Source organism: Halichoerus grypus, chromosome 7 (genome assembly GCF_964656455.1).
Source record: "Halichoerus grypus chromosome 7, mHalGry1.hap1.1, whole genome shotgun sequence".
NCBI lineage: Eukaryota > Metazoa > Chordata > Mammalia > Carnivora > Phocidae > Halichoerus > Halichoerus grypus.
This window is the reverse complement of record NC_135718.1, coordinates 97,733,632-97,754,341: the sequence shown is the minus strand read 5'-3', so window position 1 is coordinate 97,754,341 and position 20,710 is coordinate 97,733,632. Positions and strand designations below refer to the sequence as shown.

The window sequence follows — 20,710 nt, the reverse complement described above, 5'->3', positions numbered from 1 at the left end:
ATTTGATAGAAACACAGCAAGAGAAGGAACACAAGCAGGGGGAGTGGGAGAGGGAGAAGCAGGCTTCCCGCTGAGCAGGGAGCCCGATGTGGGGCTCGATCCCAGGACCCTGAGATCACGACCTGAGCTGAAGGCAGACGCCTAACGACTGAGCCACCCAGGCGCCCCAGTGAATCACATTTTAATCAACACTTTATGCCTTATATTCTTGGCAACATAATTACTTGGGCAACTTTGATCAGAGAACTGATGTTTGCTGAGCTTCAATGTCTCAACAACAAAATGAGATGCCATCACCCATCTCAAAGGTTACTAGGAAGTTACATGCAAGAATATAGAGTGTTTGGCACATCCTTTCACTTCCCGCCTCATCTTTTGTTTTAGGAAATACATTTTTTTGAGCTATAATTTATGTCATAAAATTCACCCAATTTAAATGTAAAATTTAATGGTTTCTAATATATTTACAAAGTTGTACAATCATCACTCACTACACCCAGTTTATGACACTACCACACTCAGAAAAGATCCCTTGTGCCTATTTGCAGTCACACCCCTCTCCCACCTACAGCCCTCCTCCGTCATCTACTTTTCTCTCTATAGATTTACCTTTTCAGGACACTTGACATAAATGCAATCATACGATTTGTGATCTTTCTCATCTGGTTTCTTTCAGTTAGCATACTGTTTTCAAGGTTTATCCATGTTGTAGCACAAATCAATATCTCCTTTTTCTGGCTGGAAAGTATTCCACTGCCTGGGTAGACCACATCGTGTTTATGGATTCACCAGTTGACAGGCATTGGCTTGTTTCCAGTATTTGGTTATTATGAATAATGCTGCTCTGATCATCTGTACCAAGGTTTTCGTGTGGGCATGCGCTCATTTCTCTTGGGGACTTACCAAAATGATAAATTTACATTTAACTTTTAAAGACACCGCCAAAATGTTTTTCCAAAATGGCTGTATCATTTTACATTACCCCAGCAATGCATGAGGTTCCAGGCCAGCAATTATTATTTTTGGTCTTTTTGATGATAGCCATATTATAGTGAGTATGAAATCATATATATGGTTTTAATTTGCAATTCTCTAATGAGTTATATGGTTGAGCATCTTTTCATGTGCTTGTTAGTCATTTCTCTATGTTCTTTGGCATTATGTGTATTAAAATCTTTTGCCCTTTTAAAAATGAGGTTGTTTATATTTTTACTACTTATTATTATTATTTTTGAAAGATTTTATTTATTTGACAGAGAGAGACACAGGGAGAGCAGGAACACAAGCAGGGGGAGTGGGAGAGGGAGAAGCAGGCTTCCCGCCGAGCAGGGAGCCTGACCCGGGGCTTGATCCCAGGACCCTGGGATCATGACCTGAGCCGGAGGCAGACGCTTAACGACTGAGCCACCCAGGAGCCCCTATTTTTACTATTTAATTGTAAGAGTTATTTATATGCTCTAGACACAGTTCCTTTATCAGATATATGATTTACAATGTTTCCTCCAAGTCTGTGGGAGTCTTTTCATTTTCTTAAAATGTCTCCTGAAGTACAAAAGATTCTGCTTTTGATAAATTCCAATTTATCATTTTTTTTCCTCCTATAGATTGTGTTTGGTGTTGTATCTACAAACTCTTGGCCTAACCCGAAATCATAAAGATTTTCTATTTGTTTTCTAAACATTTTATTTCTTACATTTAGGCCTTTGATCCCTTCCTAGTTTTTGTGCATGGTATCAGGAAAGGCTCTAAATTCATCTTCATGAATATGAACATCCAATTGTCTCAGAACCATTTGGTGAAGAGTATCTTTTTGCTACTGAATTGCTTTGGTACCTCTGTCAAAAGTCAACAGAGCGTAAGTTTAAAGGTGTCTTTCCGGACTCTCAATTCTGCTCTGTTAACTATTGTCTGTCCTCATGCTGGCGGCATACTTTTTATCACATAGCTTTACACCATGCTCTGAAATCAGGGTATTTAAGCCCTCCAACTTCATTCTTTTTCAAAATTGTTTTGGCTATTCTGGGTCCCTTCCATATATATTTTAGAATGAGTTTATCATGATAATTACTGCAAAAAATTTGCTAGAATTTTTACTATAATTGTACTGAATCTATAGATCAATTCAGAGAATACTGTCATCTTAAAAATAGTGAGTCTTCTAAACCATGAACATGGAATATCTCCATTTATTCAGACTTTCTTTAATTTCTCTCAGCAAACTGCAGTTTTCACTGTATAAGTCTTGCACTTCTTTTGTTTGATTTATTTCCAAGTATTTTATTCTTTTTGAAGCTATTGTGAATAAAATTATTTTTGTAATTTCATTTTTGGACTGCTCACTGATAGTATATACGCAATTGATTTTTTTTTATTTTAAAGATTTTATTTATTCATTTGAGACACAGAGATAGAGAGAGAGAGAGAGCAGGAGCAGGGGGAGAGGCAGAGGGAGAGGGAGAAGCAGGCTCCCCGCTGAGCCAGGAGCCTGACATGGGGCTCGATCCCAGGACCCCGGGATCATGACCTGAGCCGAAGGCAGATGCTTAACCATCTGAGCCACCCAGGTGCCCCCGCAATTGATTTTTATATGTTGACCTTGTATCCTGCAACAACACTAAATTCATTTATTAGTCCTAGTAGTTTTGTTGCTATGCGGATTCCTTGGGATTTTTATATATACAGAATAATGCAAATAAGGAGTTTAACTTCTCCCCTTTCAAATTGGATGTTTTTCATTTTTCCCCTTTAACTGGCTATAACCTCTAGTACAATGTTAATTCGTCTACAAGAGCTTGCTTTGTTCCCAATTTTAGGGGGAAAGCATTCAGTCTTTCACCATGAAGTATGCTGTTAACTGTAGGTTTTTAATAGATGCTCTTTATTCTTTATCTGGTGAGGAAGTTCTCTTCTATTCTAGGTTTTTATTATGAATGGGTGTTGATTTTGTCAAATGCTTTTCCTGTATCTACTGAGATGATCCTGCAGTTCTGGTCCTTTCTTCTATTGCTGTGGTGTATTACATTACCTGATGTTCAGTTATTATTAAACCAACCTTACATTCCTGGGATAAGTCCCCCTTGGTGGTGATGTATCATCTTTTCTGTATGTTACTGGATTTGATTTGCTAAAATTTGCTAAGTGTTTTTGTGTGTATTTTCATAAGGGATATGGGCCTATAATTTTTTTTGTGTGTGTGTGGTATCTTTGTCTGGCTTTAGGATCAAGGTAATATGGGCTTCATACAATGAGCTGTCCTTCCTCTACCTTCTGGAAGAGACAGCTGAAGATTAACTTTATTTCTTCTTTGGTATCTGATATAATTCACACCTAAAGCCATCTGGACCTAAGCTTTTCTTTTTGGAAAAGCTTTACATTAATGATTCATTTACTTTGCTTGCTTTAAGTCTATTTAAGTTTTCTTTTTTTGAGTGAGTTTGGATGATCTGTGTCTTTCTCAGAATTTATCCATTTCATCTAAATTGCCTTATTTTGGGGGGCATAAAGTTGTTCATAATACTCCAGTATGCCACATAATGCACCAATTCCATTCTTAAATATATACCCAAAAGAACTGAAAACATGTCCACATAAAAACCGACACACAAATGCTCATAGCAGCAATATTCAAAATGGCCAAAAACTGAAAGCAACTCAAATGTCCATGATGAACAAAATGTGTTTTAAATATCATACGACCATAAAAAAGGAATGAAGTACTGATATATTCTGCAAGATGGATAAACCTTGGAAAATGTTATACTAAATGGAAGAAGCCAAACACAGAAGACCATATAATTTATTATTCTATTTGTATGAAATGTCCAAAACAAGCATATCCATAGAGACAGAGTAGACCAGCCAGGAGTAGGGTGAAGAGTCAATGGGGAGGGATTGCTAATGGGTATGGGGTTGCATATGGTTCATTATGAAACAATGTTTTGGGGAAAAAGATTGGGGCAGAGCATGTTTAATTGAGATTATTAAAGGCTGTCGTATTTTTGTCTTTGAGACACATCAGAACACATTATCTTTCTGGAGCAGTACAGTCATGATCATTCTTATATCTATTCTAGGAAAGCTTACCAGGGAGCTATAATGTGCCAAGCACTGTGCTAAATACTGGAAAATAAAAGCAACTGTGTCAGGAAGACAAGATTTCTCTTAGAAGATGGTAAACTGAGGATGTGGTTTTTTCCTCTTCATTTCTAAAATCCTATTCCAAATGATGGTAAAGAAAAAAGGAAGTAAGAGCTCTGGGGACAGATACCAGAGGACTTGAGATTTTGATAGACTTGCAGAAATGAGAAAGAGGTTGAAATTTGGTAGTAGGGAAACCAACTTGAGTCCAGAAGGACACAGTAGATAACTATGACAGAAGTGAGAATTACTCACCTCAACAGAGCCCTGAGGATATTCCAAGCTTAGAGTTGTCAGAGAAAGAGAATTACAATAGAAGGGAATGACATTATTCTGAAGAGAACTTTCTGTACAGTCCTGACTTTTGAAACCAATGTTTGATGATATGCTATTATCTCATATACTTAAAAAAAAAAAATCACAAGGATGAGAGGAAGAACACTAATACTGAATACAAGCAAAACCAACTGAATTTCAAATGAATAATGTAACTACACTGAAGAGGATAGAGAAATAACTAATCCAAACAACTTCTGAACACAGAATTTGGACTTTATGCCTTCAGGTTAAAGACAAGAACTCTAAACAAACATGGAACTCAAATTAGTAGGCCTTTTCTGTTTAGAGGCATGGGTTAGCAATTTTGAAACCACTTTGTTTTCGCTATAGATTGAGCAATTAAGTAACGATATTGTTGATAATAGGAGCCAGGTTGCTCATTGTCACTGTGAAGGGAGTTAACATATGGAAAAAGGTATGGATAGAAAAGAATAAACTATACGGTGCTGGGCTGGAATTGGCGATATCAGTATGAACTCATGGATTTTAATAAAAGTAGATAAAGAAAAATGCATATAGATATGCAATAACAATAAATTTACATGTGTCTATCCAAACACACATACTAATGTATGTATATTTCTATCGAGATGTTCTAGCATCAATGACAACACAGTATCAATAAATGCATCTAGATCTTGGGTGTCTACATACCTTTCCTCACTAAAAAGAACTAGGAATCCTTGAAGAAATGGCTGATTCTAGGCCTGGAGCAGAGAAACTTTAAGATGAGGTTGAACATCTTGTGCCAAAAAATAAGGAAGCACTCAAAGAATGTTAGGGACATGTCGAAAAAGCACAGGAGCCACCACCAAGGGGCTCCCACTGGCAAAATGAAGAACAATTTGAACATTAAAATAAAAAGTGATAGTAGGATTCTAATTTACTGAATATAGAAACAATGTCTGAGTCCATACTAATATAGACAGATAAATAGGGGAAAAGGAAAAGTGCATCCTTACAGTTGAAAGGCAACTAATGAATGTAGAAGAAATGATAGAATTATTTGAGAATCATAATAATAGATCCATACAAAAATCATCAATGGACACTAGTGGGCAAAGGTTTGGGAAAAAAAACCAAAAAACCAAAAAACCAAAAAACCCAGGATATCTGTATAGTCTCAAATTCCCCATTTACGAGCTGTGAAGAGTAAAATAATAACTACACAATGAAAAGCCCTGACATATACCACCTTAATAAAATTATCAAAATTAATACCCCCAGTAGTGGGACTAATCAATAGCATGTGTGTCCATACCACGCACAAAGGAGGACTCAACACACTTCCGTGGTCTTCTTGCCCAAAGTGCATAATCTGAATCTAATCATGAGTAAACGTCAGACAACACATCTACAAAATAAACAGCTACATTCCTCAGAAAATCAATGTCCTAATAAAATACAAAGCAAGACTCATATTGTCCCTAATTTAAGAAGACTAAAGAGACACAGCAACTGAATGCAATGCATGATTTAAGATTTTCTTTTGCTTTAAGAGACATTACTGGCACATCTGGCAAAATGTGAATGTGAATTTTTACTAGATATTAGGACTGAGTCAATGTTAATTTCCTGATTTTTGATAACTGTATTCTGGCTATACGTGGTAATTTCTTGTTTTTTAGAAAATACACAATGACACAGGGATAAAGTAGCATGTCCACAACTTGCTCTTAAAACTGTTCAGAAAAACATCACATATACAGAAAGGGAAACAGAAAGAGAAAAAGGAGAGAAAAGCAAATACATAAGATTTTCTCATTTGGAGAATCTAAGGGAAGAGATGTGGGATTTCTCTGAACTATTCTTATAACTTTTCTGTAAATCTGAAATTACATAAAAATAAAGAATTAAAAGAAGTATGTACAAAGGTCCTCATTATAGCATTATTTATAATAGGAAAACTTCATTCCTTTAATAATTAGTTACTGAGTATCTTACATTCTAGGTGGTGTGCTAGACATGAAGGATACAATATTGAACAAGCAAGACCAGTTATGTGGTTCAGAGACTGAGGGGTTTCTTGGGAGGTAAGATTTGTAGGACTCAAACTGAAAAAGCTGGTCATTCTAGGTAAAACTGAGCCATGATGGCACTATATGGAAATGTTTACAAAATTCTGATACAACCATTCAATACAATAAGGGCAAATCAAAAGTAGAAATGTGAAAACTATAACAGGGGATGACACTTATAAAATAAGAAGTAAAAAAAAAAAGTGGGACACACTAAACACTATTAGAACTGTACATATATATAAAAGATTTAAAGGCAAAATAAAAATAGCTCATTGTGATTATTTTTCTTATTTGAGTTTCTGATGATGTTCAATTTTTTTAAGAACCGAAGAAAAAATTCATTCCAAAAAAGTTACCAACACTTCAATTTTTATTTTTTATTTATTGTTTTTAAGTAGGCTCCATGGGAGGCTTGAACTCACAACTCTGAGATCAAGACCTGAGCTGAGTGGCGCCTAGGTGGCTCAGTCGTTAAGCGTCTGCCGTCAGCTCAGGTCATGATCTCAGGGTCCTGGGATCGAGTCCTGCGTTGGGCTCCCTGCTCAGCGGGAAGCCTGCTTCTCCCTCTCCCACCCCCCTGCTTGTGTTCTTGTTCTTGCTATCTCTCTCTCTGTTAAATAAATAAATAAAATCTTTAAAACAAACAAACAAACAAAACCCTGAGCTTAACCATCTCACCCACCAAAGCACCCCAGTTACCAACATTTTAGAAAACAGTTATAATTAAATGCACATAAACGGGCTGAGCAACTGAGTTCCGGAAAATGTCACTGGTCAATTAGTACCATCAAAAACTGATTGAAAATTTTTAGCTAGTTTTGAGTATGTGTATCTCCTAAAAATTACCTTCTGTTTCAGATTTTTGCCACATCTGTAGAAAATCTGCAAAGCTACCCATTCTATTAAGTTCTATTTGAACTATAAGAAATTGTTCTGCAAAAGATGGTTATCTTTAGGCCTAATATAATATGACTTATAATTTGTTGGGAAGGAAAAGTTTAGTTTATAATTTAACAGATGATGGCAGGCAGGGTGGATGGTGAGTTCCTTAAGGCCGGATTTTCACTTTCTAGTGCCCAAAACAACAGCAACCAACCACCAACAGTTTGCGTACTACGTTGAAGTGCTAAATACTATACACTCTCAAACACGGGGGTTCTTAACTTACAATTTCTACTCCTAAGGCATCCAAAAATGTCCCCGGTGAGGTGGAGACTGATGGGAGTTGTCCTTTATGAACCTCCTTATATTTTACTAAAAATTGTGGGTATGTCTATTTTGTGAGGGGAAAATTTAAAGCTTTCATCAAATTTTTCAGGAGCTCTAAAACCCAAAAAGGTCGAAAAGCACTATTCTAGGGGTGCCTAGGTGGCTCAGTTGGTTAAGCACCTGACTCTTGATCTCAGCTCAGGTCTTGATCTCAGGGTAGTGAGTTCAAGCCCTGCACTGGGCTCCACTTTAGGCCTACTTTAAAAAAAAAAAAAAAAAGAGTGCTACTCTAAATAAATCAACAAAATCATGAGATTTCCTAACAACTTAGAAATTTAATAACTATATAAAGCCATTCAGTTAGATCACAGAACCAAAGAAGTGTTATACAAACTGAAAACATGAGTGAAGACAATTAAATTCCTCAACTTTAGGTTAAATTCAAGCTTGACTGTGAAATATCACAAATCCATTCGAGGGTTTACTAGCACATAATCAACCTGGTGAATAATTACAGAATGCCTTATTCATCATATATCATTAAAAAACTTCTGATGACAACACAGTTATTTTAAATGTGCTATTGGGAAACGTGCTACATTAATGGAGGCCAAAGGAAAAAAAAATTATTCATTTTATAGTGAATGTGTCAGGCACTAGACACTGAGATTGCAAAAAGAATATTCAGACCTTTTGAGAAGTGCAAAGTCTATTGGAAAAGACAAAAGTATACAAATATAATCATTTATAATACAGGCAGGTGAAAATGAAGTGTTTCCTGGGAAAGCTAAAGAGTATTTCTAGAAAGAATTGATGCCTGTGCTGGAGTAGTTTCATTGCTATTGGATAAAAGTGCAGTGGGGATGTTTACAAAGGCATGGATGGAATCTTCCTGCGTGTTGAGGATGGAAGGCAGAAAAGATTAGTGGGAGATTAGATCCAGATTAATAACCTTCTATGAACTGATGATGAATTTGGATGCTTTCCTGAATACAAAAAGCTGTAGCCACTGAAGGTTTTTAAGGAGTTACTTGAAAAAAAGGTGGGAGTTTTGAAAGGTAAGTCTGGGAACAATGTAGAAGATAAGAGTAAGGTGGGAAAGAACAAAACAGATAAGAAAACCTTTATGTGAAAGTATTCTTTCTGACAAAATTAATTATGCCTGTTTTTTGGAGTTCAGGTTTTCATATATGACTTTTCAAAAAAAGCAATACGTATTTCTAGTTTAGAGCCTTAATTTGCAATTTAATTCACAGTTCTCAGAGAGACGTGTCATGGGCCTACCGTCTGCAGGCCAGCTGCATGGCCCGGCGGCTGCTTACCTGTAACAGAGAGGTTGGTCACCGCAGCGCTGCTCAGCGGGAGGACCGGATTGACCGTGAGGGTCGTGGCCGCACTGCTCGTCACAAGGCTTGGCGTGGTTGCCACCTAGAGGTCAGAAATGAAAATATGCGAAAGCATTTTTAAAAAATCAAAAAATTCAAATCAATACTGAAGATGTATTTTCCCTATAAAAAATTTTAAATTCCAGATACAACAGAATTAAAAGGGGCTAAGAGGAAATAATTTTATAATCATCTTTTGATCTTGGAATTGAGAAAATAGACATACGTTCAAAAGTTGCTATTAGAAGATGGTTTTCCTCTGATAGGAGAAATGGTTTTGCCCAGGTTTTAAAAAGAAATAAAAAACATTCCTAAATTTCAATGCTGTTGAGGAAGATATACTCCAAGTAAGTAAGGAATATTATACTAATTATCAATTTAATCTACACAAGAAAACTATTCAATAGGATCAGAGAATCAGGGATTCTTGGATTGCTTTTATTTTTGGTCATGTGGGGACATGACTATCTTGTTTTTGTTTTTAATGAATGATATTATGGAAAGAATGCGAAGCAAAATTTTAAAGAGCTGACAGTTTCTTTTTGAAATAACATAAAATACTTCTACAGTTTTGTAAGAAATACTTTTTGTTTCCTTTTAGTACAAATAAATCCAAAACACAAAAGAGCCATCTACATAAAACAGAACCGGATCTAATGACTGTCTTTTTCATAACTACTATGTCATGAACTTCATGATTAAAGCCCAACCATTCAACAACCACAGCCTTCCCTTAATAACCAGTACGTGCCCTTAACGATTACTTCAGTTTAAAAAGCATCCCAGTATAGAATGATATTCAAATACAATAAAAACAAATTAACAAGGGAAGATCAGAAATGCAAACTTATCATCTGTGGAATCCTGGTTGGAAATACAGAGTCACATTTGCCATCATCCTTAAGATCAAGGGAGTACATGACCGCTGCATGTCCCCTCAGTCTAGAATACTATTCCAAAGCAATGGGTGGAAGTTACTCAATGAGGTTATCAATGAATGGTCCTACATAATGTTTGCGAGTGAAGATGTGAGATGGCTGAATTCATACAAGTTCAGAGCTAAAGGTTATCTGGGAATTTACTGTCACTTCCTCATGTAAGTTTAATAAACTGGGCTTTAAAACCCAACATGAATATAGGGACCCCTGGGTGGCTTAGCCGGTTAAGTGTTCGACTCTTGATTTTGGCTCAGGTCATGATCTCAGGGTTGTGAGACTGAGCCCTGCATCAGATCCATGCTGAATGGGGAGTCTGCTTGAATTCTCTCCCTCTTCCTCCCCCTCCACAAACAAAACAAAATAAACGAAACAACAACAAAAAAAACCCCAAAAACCCAACACGAATAAAAAGCAACTAAGGAGTTTTTTTAGGTGACTGGAATCTAGCAAATCTGCTCCCACAGTTACAGAGTAACCTAATAAACTACATCAAAGAAGAGAATAATGAAGCCACCATGAAACAGGAAAGAATTAAATTTGTTCACTTTAAAAAAGAAAGATCAGTAAGTTCTTAGCTTAATGACAACATGAGATTTAATTACTTTAATAACATTTATTTTTTTTAAACTTTTTTTTTTAGTTTTTATTTATTTATTTGTCAGAGAGAGAGAGAGAGAGAGAACACAAGCAGGGGAGAAGCAGGCTCCCTGCTGAGCAGGGAGACCAATGCAGGACTCAATCACGACCTAAGCCGAAGGCAGATGCTTAACCAACTGAGCCACCCAGGCATCCCACTTTAGTAACATTTAAAATACAAATTTATATATACTTACTCAACATGAATATATATATACAATAAATTACTATTATGAAATAAGTCTGTTTCATAGATCATTTGTAAAATTATAAAAATTAGTCCTTGAGCTTGCATCCTCCACTTTTTATCCTTACCAGTGAGGTTGGACTGGGGAAAATTGCTTTGATAGGTGAACTGCTGGTCCCACCACTGCTTGGTGGGTTGATTCTTTTTTCTTTCTGGCGGCGGTTACAAAACCAAACACGAATCACCTCCTTTTCCATACTGAGCTGATCAGCAATCATGGTGATCTCTTCCGAGGTAGGCTTTTGATTCTAAAGGGGAAAAAAAAAAATCATCTTTTGGAATACCTTTTTATTATTTTAATTAAAAAAATTTTTTTGGGGGGTGCTTAACTTTTTAAACTACTGGCATAAATATACAAATGGGGAGGGACAAATCAGAGAATGAAGTTGGGATATATAGAACCATATTGGCCCACTTTTAACAAAGAACTTCTATAGATAAACATTCTAATGAACATATATTTATTAAACTTATTCATATTAACTAAGAATAACTTATTCTTTTTTTTTAAACAATTTTATTTGTCAGAGAGAGAGGGAGAGTACAAGCAGGGGGAGCAGCAGAGGGAGAAGCAGGCTCCCCACTAAGCAAGGAGCCCGATGCGGGACTCGATCCCAGGATCCTGGGACCATGACCTGAGCCGAAGGCAGACGCTTAACCGACTGAGCCACCCAGGCGCCCCAAGAATAAGTTATTCTTGAATATTTATTTTTTTTCCTTAAGGGCTATTAATCTCAAATAAAATTAATAATCAATGTAACTTTATATATTAGTAGGAATGTAAGAGTTTCTCAGTGCTCCATGCACATGCTTTCGCTAGGACAATGAGGTAGGCAATAAGCCGATGGGGCAGGAATAGCAGGTGAAGGGACTTTAGCATAAGAAATCAAGTAACTTGACCAATCACACAGTTAATAAAAGTGGTAGAATGGGATAAAGATTCCTGATTCAATGTTCCTTCCACTGTGCTCAAGCCTTTTCTAAATTAGAGAAGTCAAAATTTTACCGGAAGCTCTGACTGTGATCTTCCCGGGGCAATAACAAACAAACAAGAGACCAAATAGCTGTTAGACCTCCAAAGCCTGTAGTGTTCTCCCAAACAACTATTCTAGGCACACAGACACTAGAATTTAGTCAAACCAAACTATTGTGTGTCACCGGATCTACCTCATGGTTTTTCCTCCCTGGATGCCCTTGCTTGTGCATTTCCTCTGCTTCCAGTGCTTTCCTCCCACTTCTCCCGGCCTGTTCCGATGTACCCCAGGGCAGCTGCTGCCTGTCACAATGGGGCTCACACGGATGTGAGCGTGGACTCTCCCGAACCCTGAAATACTCTGGGTCTGTTTCTGAGGTTCAGTAACTGGCTTTGTCTACTGTTCTCCACTATGTTATAAGCATCTGTAAGGACCGAGGCTGGCAAGTCCATCTTTTATCACCTACAGCACCTAATATTACACAATCACATGTACGTGAAAAGTAAAAACTTGACTAACCTCCAAGAAACTCTTCTCTAAGGCCACACGGATGTTGGTCTCTATGCTGGTGCGTTTCTTCCTCCTACGGTTCAAGCCCTCCATTCCCAGCCCTGGAGAATTCAGGGCACTTGGGCTGGAGAGACCTGAATCAGATGAGAGGTTCTCTGTAAGAAAGGAGAAAACACAGAAATCAAGTTAGTGGAGCATGATTCATGCGTATGATACATATATTAATGACAACAAAACTGACCAAAATATGTTAAGTTAAAAGCAAGCATGGAAGGGTTTTCAGAACCTACATTAAAACAGCATTCACGACCATAGATCTTTCTAAATTCTTTAAAGTTTAAAAAAGGTTCAGTCATTTAATAGTCTAATGACCCTGGTCATGTCATAGACATCTCTGCGCTTCTTTGCACTCTATGTAAAATGAGATGTTCTCACCTGTGGAACTCAGTTAAGATTACAGATGTTGAGGCCTCATCCAGAGCTATGGAAGCAGACTGTCCAAGGGTGGGTATTAGAGGTCTGTCTTTTCCAAAGACCTGACTTTTGTTCCCATCTACAATGAGAACCATAGTCTAGGAGATCTCTGTGGTTCCTTACAGCTCTCACAGCCTATGATTCTGTGACTCAAAATCCAAATTTTCCAAAAGGAAATCTCAGTACAAAAGACCTAAGTTAAAACTAGCAGCTCAACTTTTTATGTATGAAATATGTGGTCATTTTTAATAACAAAAGCAGAAATATGATCAATAATAAGTTTATGATAATTCATCAAGGAAGCACCTATAAATTTGTTTTTTAAGTGTATCTAAATACATAGGACTTCTTATCCTCGTCCTTCAACTATCCCTAACCCTGGCTCAAATACAAGAAATATTCCAAGGCTAAAAATTATTGCTCATTGTGTACACTGTAATTACTAGATTTGAGTGAATTACTCTCTAATTTATGGAGTCATAATTTATATTGATCCTCCCAACATTAGTGAGCTTCAATGTTCTGAAGGACCAATAATGCAATAGGAAACATAACCCCGAGTATAAACAACGTCCTGTAAAACTCCACTGGACAGTGAGGAAGTGTCTTACGTATCCACTCACCTGCATCATTTAGCCACTTCTCCAAAAGTGGCTTTAGCTTGCACATGTTCTTAAAGCTGAGGTTCAAGGCTTCAAAGCGAGAGATGGTAGTTTGGCTGAAGTCATTTCCATATAGTTTACCCATAGCGAGCCCAACATCGCCCTGCACAGTAATACAGAGCAGGAGGGGGAGAGAAGAGAGAAAAGATTTGTCTCACTAATGTCCAAAGTCTTCACCCTAGGGTGCTGCTCCATAACTGTTTTAAAGACTCAACATTCATTCCATTTATTGGGTCCCACAAAACATCCAGCCTTAAGCTGACCACAGCATTCAATGAGGACTGTTAGTTAGGCCTTGATTATGACAAAATTCTTAACTCCCATGTTCTCTCCATTTTGAGTCTCTTCTTGCTACTTCATGTAACAACCAAGACATCAAATATTTCTAAGTTTCAGGAGATAGTGTTGATATCCTAACAAGCCCCTTAACTGATGCAACCACAATGATTTAAATAATCCTTAAAAGCAGTTACCTGTATCACCTACAGGGTTAATAGATGTAAATGTTTAGACAACTTCAGGTATTTCTGAACTAGCCAAACTTCCTATAAATCACTTTAAAATTTAGAAATAATGCCTCACTCTCCCTGCACCCTCCTCCTGCCCCCCATAAAGTATTTCTGGAAGCAGTGAAAAAAATCAATTTCCACCCTTAGTTTGGATTTCAAAGTTGGTTACAAAAACAGGTATCCTAAAAGACTACTTTTGTCACCATTATAGAGATAGAAATTCACAGTAGAGAGGTTTGACCCACTTAGTTAAACCTTCATGGGCACTGGAAACTTGGTAACCCTATAGCAATAGAACAATGATCCCCTGAATATATTACAAAAGATGTCTTTCTTTATAAGCCTATAACCTTTGAAATGTATACAGTGCTTTTCTTTCAGCTGAATCTCTCTTGTTAAAGCTGAAAAAAGCCGTATCTTAATAGTTATTTTATACAGGTAATAGAAACTCATGGAGTTTAAATGATTCATGCTCTCACTTCAATTAGTTTAGAGGCAGGACAGAAAGGCAACATTTCTAGTCCCAAGAACTACACAGCCAATTCAACTATGCAACAGCCACCTCCAACAATTGTAGCAACACTTATTTTGAATTGGGATTATCCTAGTCCTTTGACTCCCTCCAACCCTGCAATCCATCTTTTAGATGGATACTACATTTATTAGCACCTGCATTAGGTGGTAGTTAAGGAAAGGAAAAAACTTTTTATTTTTTTTAAAGATTTTATTTATTTGACACATAGAGAGACACAGCAGGCGGAGCGGCAGAGGGAGAGGGAGACGCAGGTTCCCCGCTGGGCAGAGAGCCTGATGCGGAGATGAAGATGTGACGTGGGGCTCGATCCCAGGACCCCGGGATCATGACCTAAGCCCAAGGCAGACACTTAACCAACTGAGACACCCAGGCGCCCTAGGAAAAAACATCGTTTTGTTTTTTTTTTAAGATTTTATTTATTTGACATAGAGAGACACAGTGAGAGAGGGAACACAAGCCGGGGGAGTGGGAGAGGGAGAAGCAGGCTTCCCACCGAGTAGGGAGCCTGACGTGGGGCTCGATCCCAGGACCCCAGGATCATGACCCGAGCCGAAGGCAGACGCTAAAAGACTGAGCCACCCAGGCGTCCCAGGAAAAAACATCCTTAAGAAACCTCCATTTTCGGGCGCCTGGGTGGCTCAGTCGTTAAGCGTCTGCCTTCGGCTCAGGTCGTGATGCCAGGGTCCTGGGATCGAGTCCCACATCAGGCTCCCTGCTCGGAGGGAGGCCTGCTTCTCCCTCTCCCACTCCCGCTGCTTGTGTTCCTGCTCTCATTATCTCTGTCTCTGTCAAATAAATAAATAAAATCTTAAAAAAAAAAAAGAAACCTCCATTTTCTTACTGCGCAACTTCTGATAAAAAGTTTAAAGTTTAACAGAGGTATAGGTTTAAATGTTCAAACTATATGATAAAATGAGGTATAGAGAATATCAGAACTTCAACTGATGTGGCTATTTAAACTTAATTCAAATCAAATAAATTAAAAACTCCATTCCTTATTAGCACCACTAGCCATCCTTCAAGTGCTCAGGAGGCACACATGGGTAGCGGCCACGTGCCGCAGGCACAGATGAGAACATTCGCACTGCCACAGAAAGTGGCACTGACAGCTGTGAATACACAATCTCCAAGAAGAACAGGAATGGACAGCTTATTGATTTCCCTCCAATTACAGTAAAACTGAAAGAACCAGGACAGTGTGAGCGGGGCATAAATGCTATCCATTATATTTATATACAAATAAATCTATAGATACAGGTTTATCTATATCGATATCTCTATACATTTATTAAATCTTACTTCATTCAATCAACAAATATTCACTAAGTGCCTACTATATTTCAGGCACTAAATATGCTTTGTCACTTATATTCATGTCTTGGCCACTTTGTTTAGATAATAGCTTTAGAAAGCTGGGCCAACTAAACCTTGCAATTCTTTGAGTATAAGACCTGCTGTAATAGATGAAAATAAATGTCTTCTGACATCATATCTGCATAATTTGCTAAGAATTTCTCAAAAACTTCTGTAATATCTAGGAAAAGTTAACAATATTGGTAAGTACACAAAAATAACACATCAAAAATCACATCATTATGAAAATAATGCCTTAAACGGTGGCTAGACATAAAGCCATGCCATCAACTCACCAAAACTCTGATAGATCCATGTGAGATTTATAATACAATTTTACTTCATATTTAAAAAAAATTTTTTTAAGATTCATTTATTTATTTGAGAGACAGCAAGTGAGGCGGGGGGAGGGGGAGTGGAGCAGAGGGAGTGAGAGTCCTAAGCAGACTCCACAATGAGCGCAGAGCCCGACACAGGGCTTGATCTCATGACCCTGAGATCATGACCTGAGCCAAAACCAAGAGTTGGGCACCTACCCCACTGTGCCACCCAGGCGCCCCTAAATTATTTAAATGAATAAAAAGCAACAGGCCCCTCAGTTAATATACTAATTCTCATTAATTTGATATATGCTCAGTTTAGTGCTCTTGTTACTACCACGTTGGGTTCTTCCTCACAAAAGTAACTGTTTTAAGCAGTGGCCTCATACATTATCTGAACTATATAGAATATCTCTGGTATGTTTTTCTTTGGTAAGATTTTATTTACTTATTTGAGAGAGGGAGAGAGCAGGAGGAAGGGCAGAGGTAGAGACACAAGCAGACTCCCCACCAAATGGGAAGCCTGACGCGGGGCTCGATCCTGGACCCTGAGACCATGACCTGAGCTGAAATCAGACACTGAACTGACTGAGACACCCAGGAGCCCCTGATATTTTTTAAAAGAGCAAAAGGAAAAAGGAACAAAGATTGGAATTAGGAAATAATGAATGTACCACGTGATAAAAGTGTTATACTACGGTATGCCTCCCAATTATATAGTGACAATCTATAGTAATCTTTTAACCAATTAAGTAATTAGGAAGTTACAGTTTAGGGGGTGCCTGGGTGGCTCAGTCGTTAAGCGTCTGCCTTCGGCTCAGGTCATGATCCCAGGATCCTGGGATCGAGCCCCTTGTCAGGCTCCCTGCTCCGCGGGAAGCCCGCTTCTCCTTCTGCCCCTCCCCTCCCTTCATGCTCTCTCTCGCTTTCTCTCTCTCAAATAAATAAAATCTTAAAAAAAAAAAAGAGAAAAGAAAAAAAATACTGTTTAAAACACCTACTAACATGTACATTTACTCAGAGGATAGGGATTTTTGTTTGTTTAAACAACTTCAATGTCTATCTTCCCGTGTGTGTGTATATAAATAAACAGGATACAAAGCAACCTGTGGAAAACTACAATTGGGGTAGGTGACTTAAAAACAAAGGTTGATTTTCCCGTCCTCCACCAGTAATATGTGCTTTAATCCACGCAGTTAAATTTTGCAAAATGTTGCCACTGGTATGTCAAAGTCATTCTGAAAAATAAAGAAGACTCATGCCAAATAATAGGGTAAAACCAAAAAGCACTAGACCATAAGGAAGCTCCTTTACATAAAAGAGAAAGTAAGAGAAGGAGAAACAACACTAGCAGTATGTTGGGTCAAATGCCACAGAAAGGCTAAACACTATTTGGGTAGAAGTTAAAGATTTTAAAAAGCCTTAATATCCCTGGCATTTCACTGAGGCAACAGTCTCCTAGGGAACCTCAGAGTATGCTGTGCTAATAGACTGAAAGCCGAAGAGCTGCTCACTAACCAACCTTACACTTACTCAAGCTTAACTTACCCCATCATTCCAGTTGTAACTTTAGCTTTCTTTTTTAAAAACAAGCCAGATCATTGAGATGTTTCAAAGTACTGAACTCTTTATGAATTGTAATTTGTTTCTTCACAACTGAAACTCCTCACAAAGATAATTGCATTTTCTCTAAAATTTTACCTACTTAAAAAATCACTTCACGTTCCTAATATGTAATTAGTTTCTTTGAGCAAAAATAAGTTACCAGAGAAATATAAGGAATTTAAGTCTGTTCTTAAAAACACAGAGAAAAGAGGGATATCATCCCTGGTTTTTGATCTACCACAGTAGTGCATTACTTTACTTTCAACTGAAAATAATTTGGATAGTATTTAAGTAGCGGCTTAATCTTCAAACAGTAATTATATTCTAAGAAAATATCAGGTTTTTCCTGATTCGATAAAAACACCCAATCCAATTTATACTTCCATAACTACTTCTCATCTAATGATCTCATATCATTTTACATAAATGTTACTCAGTTTAATTCTTTTCCTGCTTTAAAAGTATTATTTGTGACAGGTTAATCAAAGAGTTATCAGTGGCAGTGCTTGGAACAAGAACGCTATATACCCAGATGCCTGTTTAAACCATTAAACTTATTCCACATTAAAAGCCCTCTGCTAAGTGACATTAAAAAAAAATTAATTTGAATTTTGATTAATTTGGGCTTTTCAGATTTAACAGATTCCTATTTGTTTAATTACTTTCGGTTTGGGCTTTGTGTGTGTGTGTGTGTGTGTGTGTGTGTGTGTGTCCGTCCATCCACTGGCCCCCTTCTCTCTCCCAAAAATCTGTTTTTAAACAAGTCTTTCAAACTTTTCCCCCTGCATTCTTTACTCTCTGAATCTTACAGACAGAGCACTAAGGCCTAGAACCAGATGTTCTACAAATAAAACCCTCACTATAGTTACAGTATCCCCAAACATAATCTTTTAAACTCTCACCTTTTATTGGTCTAATTATGATTTCAGAGGCCTGTGTTGTGAGAGAAATCTTAAAGATTTTAACCTAACATTAAACCATAAACTTATAATTGAATATATGATTAACAGTCTAAATTTATAAATGCAGAAAATGGCTAAGAACAAGTTGCAGTCTAAAACTAAGTGACAACAAGGTCAAGGAACCTTCTGCACCTCAGAAGCTTCTCTGGACACGTAAAGCACAGATCTGGACCCAGTCAAGGAGATATCTCTAAGTTAAGGGTGGGTTCATCCTACCTGAGTGAATCCAAGTTTGATTCGTCTTTGTTTGAAGGTCTTGGCAAATTGCTCAAGCTCCTCAAGGTCACTGGGCTCCTCCAAGCTGGGAGTGTCAATTCGCTTTGGTGTTGACTGGCTCTGTGGAAGTGTCTGAATTGGGGTTGCTGCTATTGTGCGTGTTGGGGTTGCTGGCTGTTACAAGGAACAGAAGGATAAGAGAACAAGCATACAAAATGATATACTGGAACGTGTCGCACGTGAACAACTTAAAGAAGCAGCTATATTCATAAAGAATTATGAAGACCATGTAACATCGTGGAAGGTACAACATAATGCTCAGTGAGAAAAGCAGTGTGTGAAACTGTGTGGACTATAATTATGGTTAAGGTTAAAAACATGTAAGTCCATGAAAAAGCTTAAATACTCAAAAATGAAACCATTATATTTGGGTTTTCAAATATATGTATGCATAAGATACATTTGTTCAGAGCATACTTAATGAATTAGACTTTATTTTAAAGAATCTATTTCACAAATATGCCACTTAATCTATAAGTTTCAAAACAGCTATCTTGTTTATACCATCATATCTCCAACTTATGACACAGTATTATAAAAATAATAAGATTAAAATGATTTTAAGGGGAAAGTAAATCACCTACAGTTTAAATAACTTAATAGGTTCTTTTTTGTGTATTTCTTTCCATAGACCTACATTTCTTTCCTTTTTTATCCTGTTTTTAATTTGTTGCACTAGGTTTATTTAATCTCTAAATGTTTCTCTCTCAAGTTATAAGTAATTTTCAAATCTTCAGTAACAAGTCATGCATCTCACTGATCAGAGTAACTTTTATGATAGGATTAAGACACTGGAAGGGGCCACAGGGCACAAAATCAAAACAGTAAACTTTGTTTTTACTCAGGTATGACTGACATAAGAAAAGCTGCATATATTTAATGTATACATCTTGGCGAGTTTGAAGGTAAGTATACATTCATGAATATATACTGTCACCATACACAGTGCCCTAAACTTACTCACTGCCTCTAAAAGGTTCTTCCCTCCCTTGGATCTACATTCTTAACTTTAACTATAATTATAGGATACATAATTTTATACTCTGCTTCATAATTATCATTTTCAAAGGCTAACTGAGGCAATATTATCATAATTAAACAATTTCTTCATTGCTAGACACTTTTTTCACTTATGTTTTCACTAAGATAGTTAACACCATAATGAAAAACCTTGTACATATAGTTCTTTTTCCCACCTTTGTAATTAGTTCTTTGAGATACATTCAGAAGTGATTTTCTATAAGATAAAGGGTACACCATAAATACACATCATGTTGGTTCTCACTACAAAATGCTAGTTTCTTCCAAGTGATTGTGTTAGCAGTTTTTAAAAATGTTTTGCAAAGTGAAGGAGTGTATGGTACTTCACTATTGCCTTAATTTGAATTTCTCTTATTACTCAAAGTAAAATTTTTCCCATGTGTCAATAATTACCTGTATTTCTTTATCAATGGATTTATATCCATAGCCAATACATCTATTAATGGTCTCATTCTCATCCTTATTGAGCTCACCAGATGTTATAGATTAAGGCTTTGTGTGTTGTATCAGTGCAAATAGATTTCCCAATCTGTTTTTTCCTTTTATTCTTCAGTGTACATAGGTTTTAAATTGTCAT

General features: G+C 37.1%; 1 protein-coding gene across 5 annotated transcripts in view; it reads right to left on the bottom strand.

Annotated features, from left to right (window-relative positions):
• Positions 1–20,710, bottom strand: part of POU2F1 (POU class 2 homeobox 1) — a 178,913-nt gene that overhangs the window by 18,762 nt on the left and 139,441 nt on the right. For all 5 annotated transcript variants that reach the window (XM_036076745.2, XM_078077920.1, XM_036076748.2 and 2 more), the window contains 5 exons: positions 19,033–19,206; positions 13,494–13,635; positions 12,406–12,551; positions 10,981–11,160; positions 9,029–9,134 (listed from right to left, as the gene is read on the bottom strand). In XM_036076745.2, the coding sequence (XP_035932638.1) occupies positions 9,029–9,134; positions 10,981–11,160; positions 12,406–12,551; positions 13,494–13,635; positions 19,033–19,206 (748 nt within the window). The remainder of the gene's footprint in view (positions 1–9,028; positions 9,135–10,980; positions 11,161–12,405; positions 12,552–13,493; positions 13,636–19,032; positions 19,207–20,710) is intronic.